This window comes from Vombatus ursinus, unplaced genomic scaffold, assembly GCF_900497805.2.
Source record: "Vombatus ursinus unplaced genomic scaffold, bare-nosed wombat genome assembly UNPS02014817.1, whole genome shotgun sequence".
NCBI lineage: Eukaryota > Metazoa > Chordata > Mammalia > Diprotodontia > Vombatidae > Vombatus > Vombatus ursinus.
The window spans coordinates 5991734-6006719 of NW_020954595.1; the positions used below are offsets into that span (position 1 = coordinate 5991734).

The following is a 14986-nucleotide window of genomic DNA, read 5'->3' on the forward strand; positions in this document are numbered from 1 at the left end:
TCTGTGTGGGCTCATGAGCTTTCAGACTAGCAGAATGCTTTACAGCTGTTGTCTCATTTGGTCCTCACAACAACCCTGTAAGGTGGTCACATGCTCTTATCATCCCATTTTACAGATGATAAAATGAAGGCTCAGAATCCTTCCCTGGACACTTGGTAGAGGTAGCCGTGGGCAAGTCATATCACCTCTAACCCAGATTCCTGAGTCCAGGCCCAGCTCTCTGGTATTCATTCAACAAACACTTATTCAGTGACTGTTACAAACAAGGAATTGTATGTACAGAAATAGTTATGATCAAGGCCTTGCTCTCAGAGAGCTTTTAATCTCTTATGAGGATTTGAGGACAAGGACAAAGGTTGGGAGGGCAGGGGCCCAGGCAGACTGCTGTGGCCGTGGCAGGGAGGAAGAAGGCAAAATTGCCTTCCCTGGGGCTGGAGAACATGGTGTCGAGAAATATGCCATTGGAGCTAGCAGCCCCCTTCCCACGTGCCCAACAGGCACCTGCAGTGGCATCTGGAGTCCTGGCACAGATCCAGCCTCTGGGCCAAGTTAGGGGAGCTGACCCACAGTGAGGGCCTTTGGAGGACTTTACAAGGGTTCTGTCCCTTGCTCACAACAACTTTGGGAAGCAAGGGGCCCTCGCTGCCCCCACTTTACAGATGAGAGAATTGAGGCTTGGGTGAGTGACTTGCCTATGGTCACAGGCCTAGCCAGTATCTGAGGCAGGATTTGAACTTGGGTCTTCTGGAATCCAAGTTGGGCACTTGGTCCCCTCTGCCGTCGGTGACCACCAGCTACCCTTCCTGCTTCAGTCTAGGATCCTGTGGTCCTGACCCTCAGTAAGTGACTTTACCTCCCTGGTCATCAGTTTCCCCAGCTGTAAAAGAAGAGGATTGGTTTAGGGGATCTCTATAATGTCATCCATCTGAATTCTTTGGTTTGATAGAGAAATGGAGAGATCAAGCATTTATTAAGCCCTTACTATATGCTGGGGATTCAAATACAAGAAAACAAGATGGTCTCTTTTCTTATTCTAGTGGAGAGACTCAAGAAAGCCGGGGGGTGAGGGTGGGGGGGTGGGTTGCATCTCCAGGTGAGCAGGGCCTGGGAGGGGTGGCGCTATCCAGAGAGTGGCCAACACTCAGGGCAGTGGCTGTCCTCGTGGGTGGAGCTGCTCACTCCCTGTTCAGAGTAAGTCACGTGAATAAGGGACGCTCTGACGGGCCTTCACCCACCTTTGCCGTCTTCAAGGATGAGAGCAGAGGGGTCAGGCCCTGCCCCGGGCTGGCTCTGCGTCCTGCTCTCCTCCCTCCTCTGACGCCCTGGGTGGTGGGAGGGTCGGATTTTGTGTCTGGGGACCCAGAGATCACCCTGGACACAATCAGGGCGTCACTTCCCAGCACACAGGCCCAGGGGGTTGCGGCCTGGCCCAGGGGCCCCGAGGGGGCCTCTCTCCCCTCTCTGTGGAGCTGGAGCGGCCGTGGTGGGCATCTCCCCTCTTGCAGAACTTGGGCCTGTGACAAGACTGTTATCGGAACTCGTGACTTCAGGCGTTTGCCCTGAACTCGACTCTTTGTCTTTCAGTTGACGACAGCTGTGACGAGTGCCTTCTTATTAGTCAAAGTCATCCTGTCCAAGGTAAGAGCCCCCCAACTCTCCCCAGGCTTATCTCCCTGGAGGCGTCTCCCCGGAGGCTCCAGCGGCCCATGGCCAAAGGTTGACCCTGCCCCCTCCCCCTCTGTTTTTCAGCTCTTTTCTCAGGGGGCTTTTGGATATGTGCTGCCCATCATTTCATTCATCCTGGCGTGGATCGAAACCTGGTTCCTGGATTTCAAAGTATTGCCTCAAGAAGCAGAGGAAGACAGCAGTAAGCTCACCTTTCACCGTTCTAGGGATCGGTCTGTGTGGGGGAGGGCCCCGCTGCTGCCCGAGCCCAGGAAGGGGCCTGGGAGGCTGCTGGGGGGTGGGCCACATCTGCTTTGCAGGAACTTGGGCTCACATTCATTAGTTCATTCAGTCATTCTGGGCCTTGAGAGTGCAGAGCCCTCTGCCAAGTGCTCGAGGATGTGCCAAGATCAATGAAACATGGCCTCAGCTTTCTCAGAGCTTGTTGCACAATAGGAATGATAGGACATGCGTCCATATGTATGTAATGTAGTAGACGTTATAGAAATGAATTTATAATATTTGTTATGTGATAGATCATTTATTAATAACGAAGGCACCAATTTAATCAATTAGATATTGAATAATGTAAAAATAAACTGCAAACAGTAAGTAACATAAGAAAATAAATTAATTTTGATTTAACTTAATAGATTTATAGTAAAAAATGATATTAAAATATAATTTTAATGAAATCTAGGGTTGGGGGGTTTTGATGTTACACACACACACACACACAAAAGAATATAAGAACTGCATAGGAGAAGTGTAAGATAGGACTTGCTCTGGAATCAGACAGGAGCCTGCTTCAGGTCACAGGTACTCAATGAGTATTGGCCTGGTGCAAGGCTCATGTCGTGTGAAGGGCAGGGGACCAGAATGAATAAGAGCAGGCTAATGGGGGGATACGATATGCCCCTCCTCCCAAAATAAGGAAGATACAGAATGGGATGAGGACACAGCAGAGATTGTTTCCAGCTGGGAGTGAGGAGACGGTTGGTGGAGGAGGCACTTTAACAGGGCCCTGATGAAAGAGAAGGATTTTCCAGGGCTGAGAGGAGGCCAGAGTGTTTTTGGTGGATTGTATATAAGGGGTTGGAATGGAGTGCTGGACTCTGACTTACCAGATGACCTTGGGTAAGTCACTTAACCTCTGCCTGCCTCATATTTGTCATCTGCAAAATGGGGCCAATATGAGCACCTCACTTCCAGGGTTTAGGTAAGGACCTTAAAACGTTACATCGATGCTAGGTGCTTATCTATTAGGTGGGGTAGGGTGAGCACGCTGAAGATCCAGATGTGCGCTGTGGCTGGAGCTTAGGTTGGGAGAGACGTCTTAGGAGATAGGCTGGAAAGATAAGTTGGAACCCCGTCGTAGAAAGCCCTGAACGCCGGGCCAGAGAGGGTGTGTTTAGCCCAAGAGGCAGTGAGGAGTTTTGAGCAGGGGGTCACAGGGGCAGGGCAGCTCTTTGGAGGCTGGGGGGGGGGGGGGAGGACAGGAAGGCCTGGCATGGAGGAGTGGCCCCGTGAGGGGAGGGAATGGATTCAAAGACGTTGTGGAGAGAAAATCAGCGAGACTTTGGCGACTGACTGGATGTTAGGCGAGGGAGGAGGCAACGGTGACTGGGTCCTTCGAGCCCAGTGAGCAGCGTGATGGCGCCATCGATGGAGTTTGGGCTGAGAGGAGAAGGTGTGGAAGGAGAGGCGCTATGTCCCCTCCGAGCTGCCCACAGGACGTCTGGGGAGGCGGACAGACAGACAGAAGCGGAGGCTGGGGAGAGACCACGGGCGCAGAGGCATTGTCTCATCTGCTGCCATCTACACTTTTATCCTTCAGGCTTGTGTTTCCTTCCATTTGTGTCTGATCTTGTTTTTGTTTTTCTGAATCAGGACTTTCTGTCTCCTGGTTCCTCCTTGGCTCTAAAGGCAGGACTTCATTTCTTCAGTTCCTTTTGCTTCATCTCCTTTACAGGGCTTCTTCCCACGAGCCCCTGCCCTTCCCCCCTTCCCCAGTTCTGCTTAACTGTCCATTGCCTCTTGTCCGGCTCTCCACTTCCTCCCTGCTTTTTCTCTCAGCTCAGTAGCCAATTAAAAGCCCCCTTCCTCTTCTCCCTTTCTGCTTGTCCTGTGGTTTGCTAAAGTTCTCTGCTCCTTTTTCTAAAGAGGATTTCTTTTTTTCTTCTTCCCTTTCTGTCTTTTCTAGACTTTTATTTATGGCCCTGAGCTTTATGTGCAACCTCCTTCAGTCTCTGTGTTCCCCAAGGAATTAAAGCTCTAAGGTACTTGTTTGGAGCTCCCTCTTTGTTCTTTCTTTGCGGATCTTGCCCCTTCCCCCTTTTTCTCTCTTGTGCCTCTTAGAGATGTCAGTTCCTAGAGGAGATAAAGAGGATAAAAGCATTTTCTGCCCCCTGATACAAATGTTTACGGTTGCTCGATTGTGCCATTCATCTCTACTGCCTGCCCTCAGTGGTCGTGTTTTCTCATTTGCCATGAAATCTCTCTGGGTCCACGCACTCCCACCCTTCTGGACCTCAGTTGCCCCCAGGAGCTCTGGTGCCTCTTCTGAGGCGGAGGCTGTCCATGGAGGCACCAGTCTCTCAGAGGTGGTGGTGTCTCTAGGCCCCGAATCCCTGCAGATGGGGCCCATGAGGTCCCTTTTCTCCTCTTCTAGGACCCTGTCTCCCATCCTGGAACATCTCTCAGCCCAGATGGGTAGCAGTCTTCAGTGGGCTCCCCTTCCACCAGTGAAGAGATTTCCGTCTTTCTTTCCTCTCATCCATTCTTTTGTGGGGAGATTACGGAAGTTATTTGAGAGTTATTTTCCCCTTCATTGTTTATCATTGCCTTGATGAGGGCACATCACACCCTCCCCTCCACCTTCTTCCTCCCTTTTCTCCCATTCCACGGTTTAGTTACACTCCTGGAGCAACGTGGCAGCAGATTTAGTCCCAGGAGTTTCAGTCCCCTTCTTCCATTTTTGTCCTTCTGTTACCTTTATCTCCTTGGCTACTTTTATCTATCTATCTATCTATCTATCTATCTATCTATTCATATCTATTCATTTATTTATTTATCTGTTAATTCATTTATTTATTTAAATTTTTTTGGTTTTTTTTTTAAAGGCAATTGGGGTTAAGTGACTTGCCTAGGGTCACACAGCTAGTAAGTGTCAAGTGTTTGTTCTGAGACCGGATTTGAACTCAGGTCCTCCTGACTGCAGGGCCGGTGCTCTATCCACTGCACCACCTACCTGCCCGCTCCTTGGCTACTTTTTTAAAAAGGCTCTTTATTTTTCCTCTGTTGTTATTTTGTTGTTATTGTTTTTAACCTTATAGATGTTTTTTATTTTTATAGTTTTTTCCTCCCTTTTTTTCTGGGGCAATTTATTTTATTACTCACAATTTCTTTGGTTGGTGTATTTGGTTGCCTTTTTGCTTGGGTAGGGTGTTTGGAAATATTGGAAATATCTGCTCGTGTCTGGTGTTCTCTCTAGAAAAACTTCAGCTCCTCTCCTCTGATGCCACTTTGTCTCTGATGATTGTCTCTGATGCGAGGAGTGTTGTGTTGGCATGCATCTTGAGCTCCTGGTCTTCAGAACACATACTGTTCCTTTCTGTGGTTTCTGGTAGATCCAGAGTCATCTAGTATTGTTCAGGTTGCCTTTCCTTCATACCTGAAAGTCTGTCCTTTCTCCTGGTGGTTGTGAAGTTTATTGTTTGTCATTGAAGTTGTTCATTTTAACTACTCTGTGTCTTGGGGTGGGCAGCATAGGTTTGCCTCCCCCCACAGGCCCTCCCCTTGCCATGGGATCCATCGATCTTTCAGAATTACTGAGCGGAATGCTGGTGTTGTTTCTTGTATTATGATGCTGAGGTGTTTGTCTTCTTCTCGAGACCTAGAGACCTCACCTTGTCCCTGTGCAGACTTCTCCATCAAGATTCTCTGGTCCCCTCTCGCTGCTCGAGCCTCCCCACAAAATTATCTTGTGCCTCTTTGTATGTTTTCTCTCTACCTGGCCAGGTAGTAAGCTCCCTGAGGGCAGGGCCCCGTCCACATTTCTCTTTGTATCCCCAGCCCCCAGGATATGGCAGGTGCTTAATAAATGCCAGTTGGAGATTGATGATGAATCAGAGAGAATAAAGTAAAATCAGTTTTGGGGTAAGATGCAGTAGAAAGGGCAACTCTGGAGGAAAGTGAATGTTACTCCCGATCCTTCTGAGAAAGAGACCTCTCTTTCTGTAGCCCATGACCCCCGATGCCAGCAAGACCAAATTCATAATAACTGCTCAGAAGGGTGCACTGGTCACACCCAACATTCCCTTTCCCCGGCCTGTTGGCCCTGGAACTGGAGCCTGGCCCGTTGGGCTCCCAGGCCGTATTCTGCCCTTCTCTGGCATCTCAGTGCTGTTAGCGGCCATTGGGGGCCTGGTGTCTTTAGAATGGCCCGCAGGTGGCCTAGCTCCTGTGTCTGGGCTCCTTTTCTGTATGACCCAAGATCTGGGTCATACAGAAAAGGAGCCCAGTCTATAGGGAAGGGGCCTGAGTCCGACTGACACAAGAACGGCACCTTTCAGAACTTAGAGGAGGGGATCACAAGGTCATGAGATTCCTCGTGCCTGAGGCCTGGCGTGTATCAAAGAGTCACGAGTCACATCCCAGCTACCGTTCTTTGACCCCTTGGCCTTGTGGCTGTCTTTGCAGGTCATGGCTTTGAGTGGAAGCCCAAGGGATTCCTGGAACCAAAGATCAGATGTTGGACTGTTGTAAACTTTAGACGTCCTTTTACCTGTTCACTCATGCCCTGTCCACTTAGGACACTTATTAGTCCGAAACTAGCAAGTCCCAGGCAGCAGCAAGGTGTGCCATTTCTACCTTTCTGATATCGTTTGGTCCCCTCTTGTGTCAACTCTCATTAAGTGCTTAGGAAGTGTCTAGGACCTGCAAACACTGTGCCCAAGGCCTAGCCATATAAGGCATACAGGCACTAATTATTAGAAGCACATCTTGGATTTGCATATTCTCTGATCCAGCCCAGAGTTAAATGTTACTATAACATATGGAAGAAATGGGAGGGAGGATTTCTAGGGAAGTCTTTGCATGCAGCTTTGTTTCTCTGTACCCATTTTCAGGGAATTTTAAAATAAGAGAATGGAATTAAAATATAAGGAAAGACTTAGCATATAAGTGAGTCCACTGGAAAAGAAGCCACGTGTCCGGCACGCCTCCCTCTTTGGCTGTTCTATCGTTTCAGTCCATGAGTCATTCCGGACACACCCCAGCAGTTTGTTTTCAGCCAGTCGGATGAGGGAGATGCCAGGAGGAACAAGGCTGTGGCCTGAGAGTCAGAAAAACAGATAATTTAGAGTGCTTTGCATGCCCCGGACATCAGAGCACACAGCTGACTAGATGAGGATGGGCCGTCAGCAGAGGGAGATTAGCCTGGCACTTAGTGATGCCCTCCTTGGTGCCAGGGGTGTTTCCAGGGCTCCCAAAGAGGCGGAGCATCACCATGAGCTCCAGGCAGATGCTGTCATTACTTTGATGGTGCTGTCGAGGTATCAGGTGTGGCTGGTTCAAATGCCTTCTCTTTCAAGGGATGCTGTGTGTCTTTCATCTGCTGCTACAAGCCATTTGTTTGTTGAAGGGAACAGGATGTTGTCAAAGTCCAGTGGGAACCCGGTACCCCGTGGCCCTACAGGCCAGCTGTGTCCTCTGTTGGGGTTGGGGGCTGGGAAGAGGGGCATTGCCGGTCGTGGCCTTCCAGAGCTGTCCACAGTCACCCCCTTCACTGCCACACGCGTGGTCGACAAGCATTTTTAAGTGGCGGGCCCTCTGTCCCACTGTGGCAGACTGACGCCTGGGCTCTCCATCCCTTCTCTTCCAGGACTTCTGCTGGTTCAGAACGCTTCGGAGAGGGCAGCCCTCATCCAGCCGCCTGGGGGTCTCTCGGATGGGCAGTTTTATTCCCCGCCTGAGTCTGAAGCAGGTAAAAGGTGTTTGGCGTGCCTTTCGCTCCCCTCCTGTAGTGGAAAGCCCCCTGGCTTGGGCCTTATGCCTGCCTGCTGCTGTTCTGTGGCCCCCAGAGGAAGTGAGGAGTGGGGTCTGCACCCACACAGAGTCTCGGTGCTTCTGCTGGGCCCGATCCCAGAGTTCCAGGGCACTGCCCCAGAAGGGAGAAACGGTAGGATTCAGCTTGGCCTTGGGGAGCCCTCGGGCTGGCTCCGCTTTGCTCATGGTGCCACCTGGTGGAGCTGGGGAGCATCCATGGCACTGTAGCCCGGCAGCCCGGCGGGGTGTGGGGAAGGAGGAGGATGGCTAGGCCGGGTACGTCCCGCATTTCTTTGGCCTCGTCACCTCTTGAGTTTCCAGTCCAGGAAACACATTGGAATGTAAATGTTCCCCAGAATCAAAAGGAATTAGATGGTCTCCTTTGCACACCCAGAAAGGTTGTAGCGTATGTGTGTGTGTATGTGTGTGTACACACACATACACACACTACATATACGTATGTACACACGTATATATAATACACACATATATACACACATATATAATCCACATACACATATATACATCCACACACACATATATACATATACACACACATATACACACATATACACCTGAGGTGCCCTCCCCTGTCCCCCAAGGTTCTGATTCAAGACAGTCATGGGGAAGTGAAACAGCCCCAAGCCCAGGAGGTGACGCTGTTAGAAAAAAACTGTATTTTTCACAAAGCTGCAGATTCCTTTCTGACGCCTCTGTGTGATGTGGAGAGACTCACAGCTTGTGACCTTTGGTGGTGGAGGGAGCAACCTTAACTGACGTGAGCCCAGACCTTGAACACTGAAGGAGAGGTGGACTTGGGGGATGGGGGGTGGGGAACGCGCGTGGTCACCCGGCTGATGAGTATCTAAGGCGGGATCAGAGCCCAGGTCTTGTTGATTACAAGTCTAGCGCCCTGTTGTGCACAGTGGCGGGTTGCTTATGGTCATGTGTGTGGTCACCTTCATTTGGAGGTGTGATGTGAGGGTGTTTGATCATTCTGTTCAGTGGGGAAGGTGGACAGACCTTTGGCCACTGGGTTTCAGAAATTGTGTGAAGATTTCTCTCTTGAGAGACCCACGGTGTGGGGGAAGAAACGTTGCCTCCTGTCATCGCCCAAGACTGCGTGGAACCAGATCAGAGTTGGGGGTGTAATGTGAGGTGGTCTGAGAGCTGTGAGACACCAGCTAATGGCCCGGTGCATGGCTTTGGCCCCTCCGTTGCCATGGCTACTCCTTCCCTCTGCCATGGAAATGCTGAATTCACCACCTCCCCGCCGGCCTCCCTGTGATGAGCTGGGAAAGCCGAGGCCGGCACAGAAATCTTTGTGCCTCTTGGTGCAGATCCACCTGAGCAAGCTGGAGCGCCAGTGGGGCAGCCGTGGAGTTGGGCCGCGGTGGGGGGAGGCGACCAGACGTGGTGGAGGGAGGGCTTTTGTTCCTCTTCAGCTGAGACCCACCTGGCCACATTCTGGAGAGAGCACATCTGGAAGGCTTCAGAACGGTGCCAGCTTAAGGGCGGTTGTCAAAGGCCAGATGAGGCTCTGGGTGCCGAATGAGCCTGAGGGACTGGTGGTGTCACCTTAAAAGCCAGCGTCCAGAGAAGAAAGCAGTTAAACCACACCAGAGATCGTGTATGATTTGTGATCAGATGGCCAAGAAACAAAACTTCCTGCTTGTTGAGTGCTGGGGGGATTTTTTTAAACGACTAATTTCACATCAAAGGCACAGTTTCTGAGGTGAGGCACAAACCATGGTTGGGGTGAAAGTGTGGGGCGGAACTCCGCTCCAGGTTCTCAGCCAGCCTTTCTCCTTCTTGGCCAAAGCCCCCCACCCCCAGCAACCGTAACTGGAAAGCAGGCTTCCCGGAGGGCTGCAGCCCTCTCGCGGTGGAGAAGGCAGCTCCCCGGGGGAGGTGGGGGGGTGCGGCCTCGTACGCAGCCCCTTCTAACCTGCCTGCTGGGGGCAGTCTGCGGGACCAGTGCAAGTCATCGGTTAACATAGAGGAATGTAGACGCATATGCCTGTGTCTGCAAAGATGTCTACATCTGCGTGTGTGGGTTCGAGTGTGTATGCTGCAAGTGAGAATGAGAGAGAGGAGCCAGGAATAAATGTGCGTTATAAAGGCTTGGCCCACACAGATCCTTCTGGTTTTCTCCAGTGTATCCCACTCTGTATAAGGCTGGGATTTCTATTTTGATTTGATTTTTCCATGACAACAATTTAGTGAATGTTTAATTTTTATTGCTACCTTTTGCTTTTACCTCATTTCTCTCTCCCCCTTCACTGCCCCATGGGCCATCCCTCATCACAAAGAATAAAAAGAAAGAGGAAGAAGGTAGTGTAGCAAACCCAGCCCGTGTCCGGCCTGAGTGCGCGCAATGTGCCGTCCCCATCGGCTCCAGCCTCCCAGCCGCTATCATCTCCACTAAAGAAGGTGGTGACCTGCTCCTGCGTTTTGTGATCATGGCTTCTCCTTCCTCTGGCATGTTTGTACATGTTGTCCTCCTCACCCTTCTTCCCTCTCCGTCCGTCTCAGTCTGCCCAGGCTTCGGAAGTCTCCACGGGGCACATGGCTTGTTTGGCTGCCCAGCCTCGGGCAGCAGGCGTCTGCCTGGGTTTGATGAGTGACCTAACGTTGCTTCCATGGCGAGAGCCCCTGGGAGGTCTGACTGTGTGCGGAACCTCCTTTTTGTGTTCGCCCTTCTTGGGTTCTGTGCCTGGCAGTGAGAGGGGTAAACATGAGAGTTACTTTTCAGGCCTGATTCCAGATTGCTTTGTGGTGGTCATGGCTTCACTCTGATATCACTTGAAGGCAACAGGCATGTTGGTGAGAGGGGCAGCTTATAATCTGGCCACTGAGAGATGTTGGTGAGCTCAAATCCGACCTCGACGCTTCCTAGCTGTGTGACCCTGGGCAAGTCACTTCTCTGTCTGCCTTGGTTTCCTCATCTGTAAAATGGAGATCATCATAGGTAGTGCCTCCCTCCCAGGGCTGTTGCGAGGATCAGTATTTGTAAAGCGTTTAGCTCAGTGTCTGGTACATAGACACGGTTTGGGGGGACAAAGGCAGTCCTGTCTGCCACATGCTGACCACGTGACCCTGGCCAAGTCACACCCTTTTGATGCTGCAGACAGCTCTCTGTTGGGAATGGAGTTTCCTCACTGGGAAGTCCCTACCCTGATGAAGGGCGTTCTAGTTCAGAGGCGGGGCTGTCCAATGGAAGGAGCCCTGGACCTCAGTGGAAGGAGACTGAGGTTTGATTCCCGGTCTGGACGCTGACTGTCTTGCTGAGTCTGACTGAGTCAGGGGTCCCCTGGAGCCTTTTCTTGTGGATTGGTGGATTGCTTGGTTACTGATAAGAATTGAATTCTCCTAAGAGGGTGTTGATGGCAATACGGTGAAGTGGATAGAACCCCAGCCCTGCCATCCCCTGCTTGTGGGCACACGTCCCACATCTGGCTCTTCCCACCTGGCATTTTCCTCCTTGAGTCACAGAATTATGGAACCCAAAGGCTCCAGAGGGCCTGCCCCAGGACCAGGACAGCTCAGAGGAGAGAAGGAGGCACAGTGAAAGACTGCAGAGGTGTCAGATGCTTAAAAAACAAAAACGAAAACAAAAAAGTGAGGTCCCCCTTGGGGCCTCCTTAGGGGGCCCGGGCCTGGAGCTGGCCAGCAGTGCTTGGGTCCTGACCGTCCACTGATGTCTGCGTTCTCCCATCTGTGAACTTTCTGACCAGGCCATCTCCTCCTCCTTGGCCCAAGTTCATGAAGATGCTCAGCAGCCTGAGTTCCAGGCCAGATGCCCGGGCCGCACCGCTGAAGACCAGTGGAGCTGCCTTTCCCTGGCTCCATCATCTGACGCACTTTTCTCCATCCCTTTTTTCCTTACAAGAATAGTATGAGATGCTCTGTTAAAAGTCCAGCCAAACTCTAGTTAGACTATATTGACAGCTCTCACTGGGTCCCTTATGTTAGTAACCCTGCCACCGATGGAGAACATGTCCTTGTCTAGGCACTTCAGCTTCCAGACCTCTGTTTTTGCATCTGTAAAGTGGGGGTAATCTTCACATCCACCTCCCAGGGTTGTTGGGAGGACCCAGAGAGATCACATAGTAGGCACTCTACAAATGCTTGTTTCCTTCTTGTTCCTTTCTCGCACATAGGTTCTGATGAAGACCCTGAAGGAAAGCAGGATAGTGAAAAGCCAGTCCTGTAGCTGCGAGAGTTATTTTGATGAAAGTAAGTGTTTGAAAACAAAGGGGAAAGTCCCGAAGTACACGTGTGGTCTGTCTGGGAGGGTGGACGGCCTTGGGGCGACCAGCGCAGCCTTGCTTAGATGCGTCCTTTAGTCAGTCAGCAAATCACCTTGTTATTCAGGGAGTGAAATAGCTTAGTGTTTGTCTGTGTGTGTGCTTGGAAAGCATGGTGGGTGGAAATCCACGGGAGCCTATGAGGTCCTGATCACACGAGGGGAGCTGAATTTGCAAACGTCATCGGCGGGTGTCCTGATGCTGTGGGTATCAACTGCTGGCATAGGATATCTCCATTTTTGCCCAGTCTTTTGGTGGCGACGCAGGTAGGGCAGTGGGGAAGTGAGCCGTGCTGATTGGAAGTCTGGCATCCTGAGGTCTGTGCCAGGCTTCCCTACCAAGCATAGGCCGTGGGTCAATCACTTTTGCCTCAAGCTCTCCACCTGTAAAGTGGGGCTGGTCTCTCTACCTTGTCTCTTTCCTGGTGCCATGATCATTAGATGGCGATGTGGGAATTTCCAAAATGGAAGACCAGGCATTGTTTCAAAGCCCCTGATAGGCCAGCGAGGCCAGGCCCTTTCAGAGCCCCCTAGAAGTCCACACAGGAGGAGGAGGCAGAGCCCGTTTTACTGGTTCCAACACTGCGCAATCATGTAACTCTGGGAGGAGAAGATGCTTTATGAAATCGGAATGACCACAGGCTTCATTCTTAACCAGCCCCTCCAATGCCCTCACCCTCCCATTGTGTTTTGTTTGATAAGTTCTGAGACCACGATGTATGCAATGACTGCCCACGTGTAACCTGTATTGGATGCTTACTGTCTCAGGGAGGGGGAAGGTGAGGAAGGGAAGGATAGAAGTTGGAACCCAAAATTAAGAGAAATATTAAAAATTGTTGTAACATGTAATTGGGGAAAGGTAAAATCTTACACAAAAAGTGTGGGAGATGACAGGAATGAAGAATGTTGAGCCCCTCTACTTCTTGTGACCTCCTCAGACTGTCCCATCTGTGAATCCTCTCTGTCCGTCCGCGTTTGGAGTGTGAAGGCCCCCAGCGTAGCCGGGCTCTCCCTGGGAAGCCAAGTCCACTTGCTAATCAAGGATTTATTTATTGTGATACCTCACGGAAGATTGTCCCCCACCCACACGTGTACCTTCGCCTGCCTGGGGCTGGTGAGATAACGGCCCAGAACAGCCCATGCTGTCGTCTGCTACTGAAACTGTCTCCTAATGCGTAGGGAGTTCTGGGAAAGTCTCGTGCTGTGTTCCTAATCAATAGACGCCATAGTATACCAACCTAACACATCTTCTGTAACACAAAACTCCATGGATTTTTTTTCTGACTCACAAAATGGAATTGTTTTATTTGTCTCATAGATTTGTTTTATATTTCTTTTTTAAAAAATAACATGTCCTTGTGTGTTTTTTAATTCATGCACATGAGCTCTTTGTACAGTTTAAAAACATTAATAAAAGGCAACATCCCAACCTCTGGCTCTGACCTTTTCCTTCTGTGGGTCCGTGAACTGGGCAGAGCTCACTCGGCGTTGCCATAGCTGCCTTTTCATCCAGGCCGTCTCCTGTCCGAGGAGGGTAGAGATACTGACTGGAGCACTGATTTCACTGGAGAAGAGAGCTCCCAGGTGAGCAGAGTTGGTCTGCCGATGCTGGTCGTCATTTTCTCTGCCACTTGTAGTCTCAGGTCTGAGAGGTTCAGTGACTTGTTCAGGGTCCTATGACCAGGATATGTCAGAGGCAGGACCTGAACTCAGGTCTTCCTGTTTCCCAAACCAGCTCCCACTCTGCCTCTCCTTGGCTATATCCCTGCCCAGACCCTCCCTGGAGAATTTCCCTGCATAATGCTCTGCAGGCCTTCCTCTGGCCCTTTCTATATTGGGGGGGGTGGGGGTCCCGCTGGAACCATTTCTGTCTCTTCTCTGTTTCTTCTTTGTCCACCCCATTGCCCTTTCCAGAGGCAAGGCCTTCCTGGTCCTGTTTATTTACATTTCTAAGTCTAAAGTCTCAAACTCATTTACATTTGTTTGAAAGGTCACTGGTCTTGTTCCTTTTCTAGGCCAACATAAAAAGACAGTTCCAAAGGGAATTCAGGTTCATCAACACTGGTGGTCAGCTACGGTCAGAGAATGTTTTCAGTGTCCTGATTCTGTTAATGCCCCAGTAACTAGCCACATCCTGTCTGAGTGCTGATGTCAGCTAGGAATACACTGCAGGGAGGGTATCAACCTTAGGTAGATTCAGCCTGCATGTGTTAGCATGGCCTGGGGTGTGTGTGTGAGTGTGTGTGTGTATGTATGTGTAATGAGTGTGTGAGTCTATATATTTGTATATGTGAGTGTGTGTGATGAATGTGAGTCTGTGTGTATATATATTTGTGTGTGTGTGTGATGAGTGTGTGAGTATGTATATATGTGTGTGTGTCTGTGTATGTGTATATTGGTACATGCGTGATGAGTGAGTGTGTGTGTATATATGAATGTGTGTATGTACGTGTGATGAGTGTGAGTGTATGTGTATATATTTGTGAGTGTGTGTCTATGTATATGTATATATTTTTGCATGTGATGAGTGTGTGAGTCTATATATTTGTGAGTGTGTGTGATGAGTGAGTGTGAGTCTGTGTATATGTGAGTGTATGTATGTGATGAATGTGAATCTATACATGTGGGTATGTGTGTGTGTGATGAGTGTGAGTCTGTATATATTTGTGAGTGTGTGTGTCTATGTATGTGTGTATATTGGCATATGTGTGATGAGTGAGTCTGTGTGTGTATATATATGAATGTGTATGTACATGTGATGAGTATGTGTATATATTTGTGAGTGTGTGTGATGAGTGTCTATGTATATGTATATATTTTTGTGTGTGATGAGTGTGTGAGTCTATATATTTGTGTGTGTGATGAGTGAGTGTGAGTCTATATGTGAGTGTATGTATGTGATGAATGTGAGTCTATACATGTGTGTATGTGTGTGTGATGAGTGTGAGTCTGTATATATTTGTA

The 14986-nt window shown here is 50.0% G+C and overlaps 1 protein-coding gene across 3 annotated transcripts in view; it reads left to right on the forward strand.

Moving 5' to 3' along the window:
- The window catches only part of STARD3NL (STARD3 N-terminal like), a 54034-nt gene extending 40583 nt beyond the window's left edge, over positions 1-13451 (forward strand). For 2 of the 3 annotated variants that reach the window (XM_027835776.1, XM_027835777.1), the window contains exons 5-9: positions 1585-1638; positions 1750-1867; positions 7550-7651; positions 8404-8491; positions 11877-11952. In XM_027835776.1, the coding sequence (XP_027691577.1) occupies positions 1585-1638; positions 1750-1867; positions 7550-7651; positions 8404-8486 (357 nt within the window). In that variant the 3' untranslated portion in view covers positions 8487-8491; positions 11877-11952. Of the gene's footprint in view, positions 1-1584; positions 1639-1749; positions 1868-7549; positions 7652-8403; positions 8492-11876; positions 11953-12960 lie in introns of those variants that run through there. The other variant, XM_027835778.1, reaches the window with a different exon arrangement.
- Positions 13452-14986: the final 1535 nt, after the last annotated feature.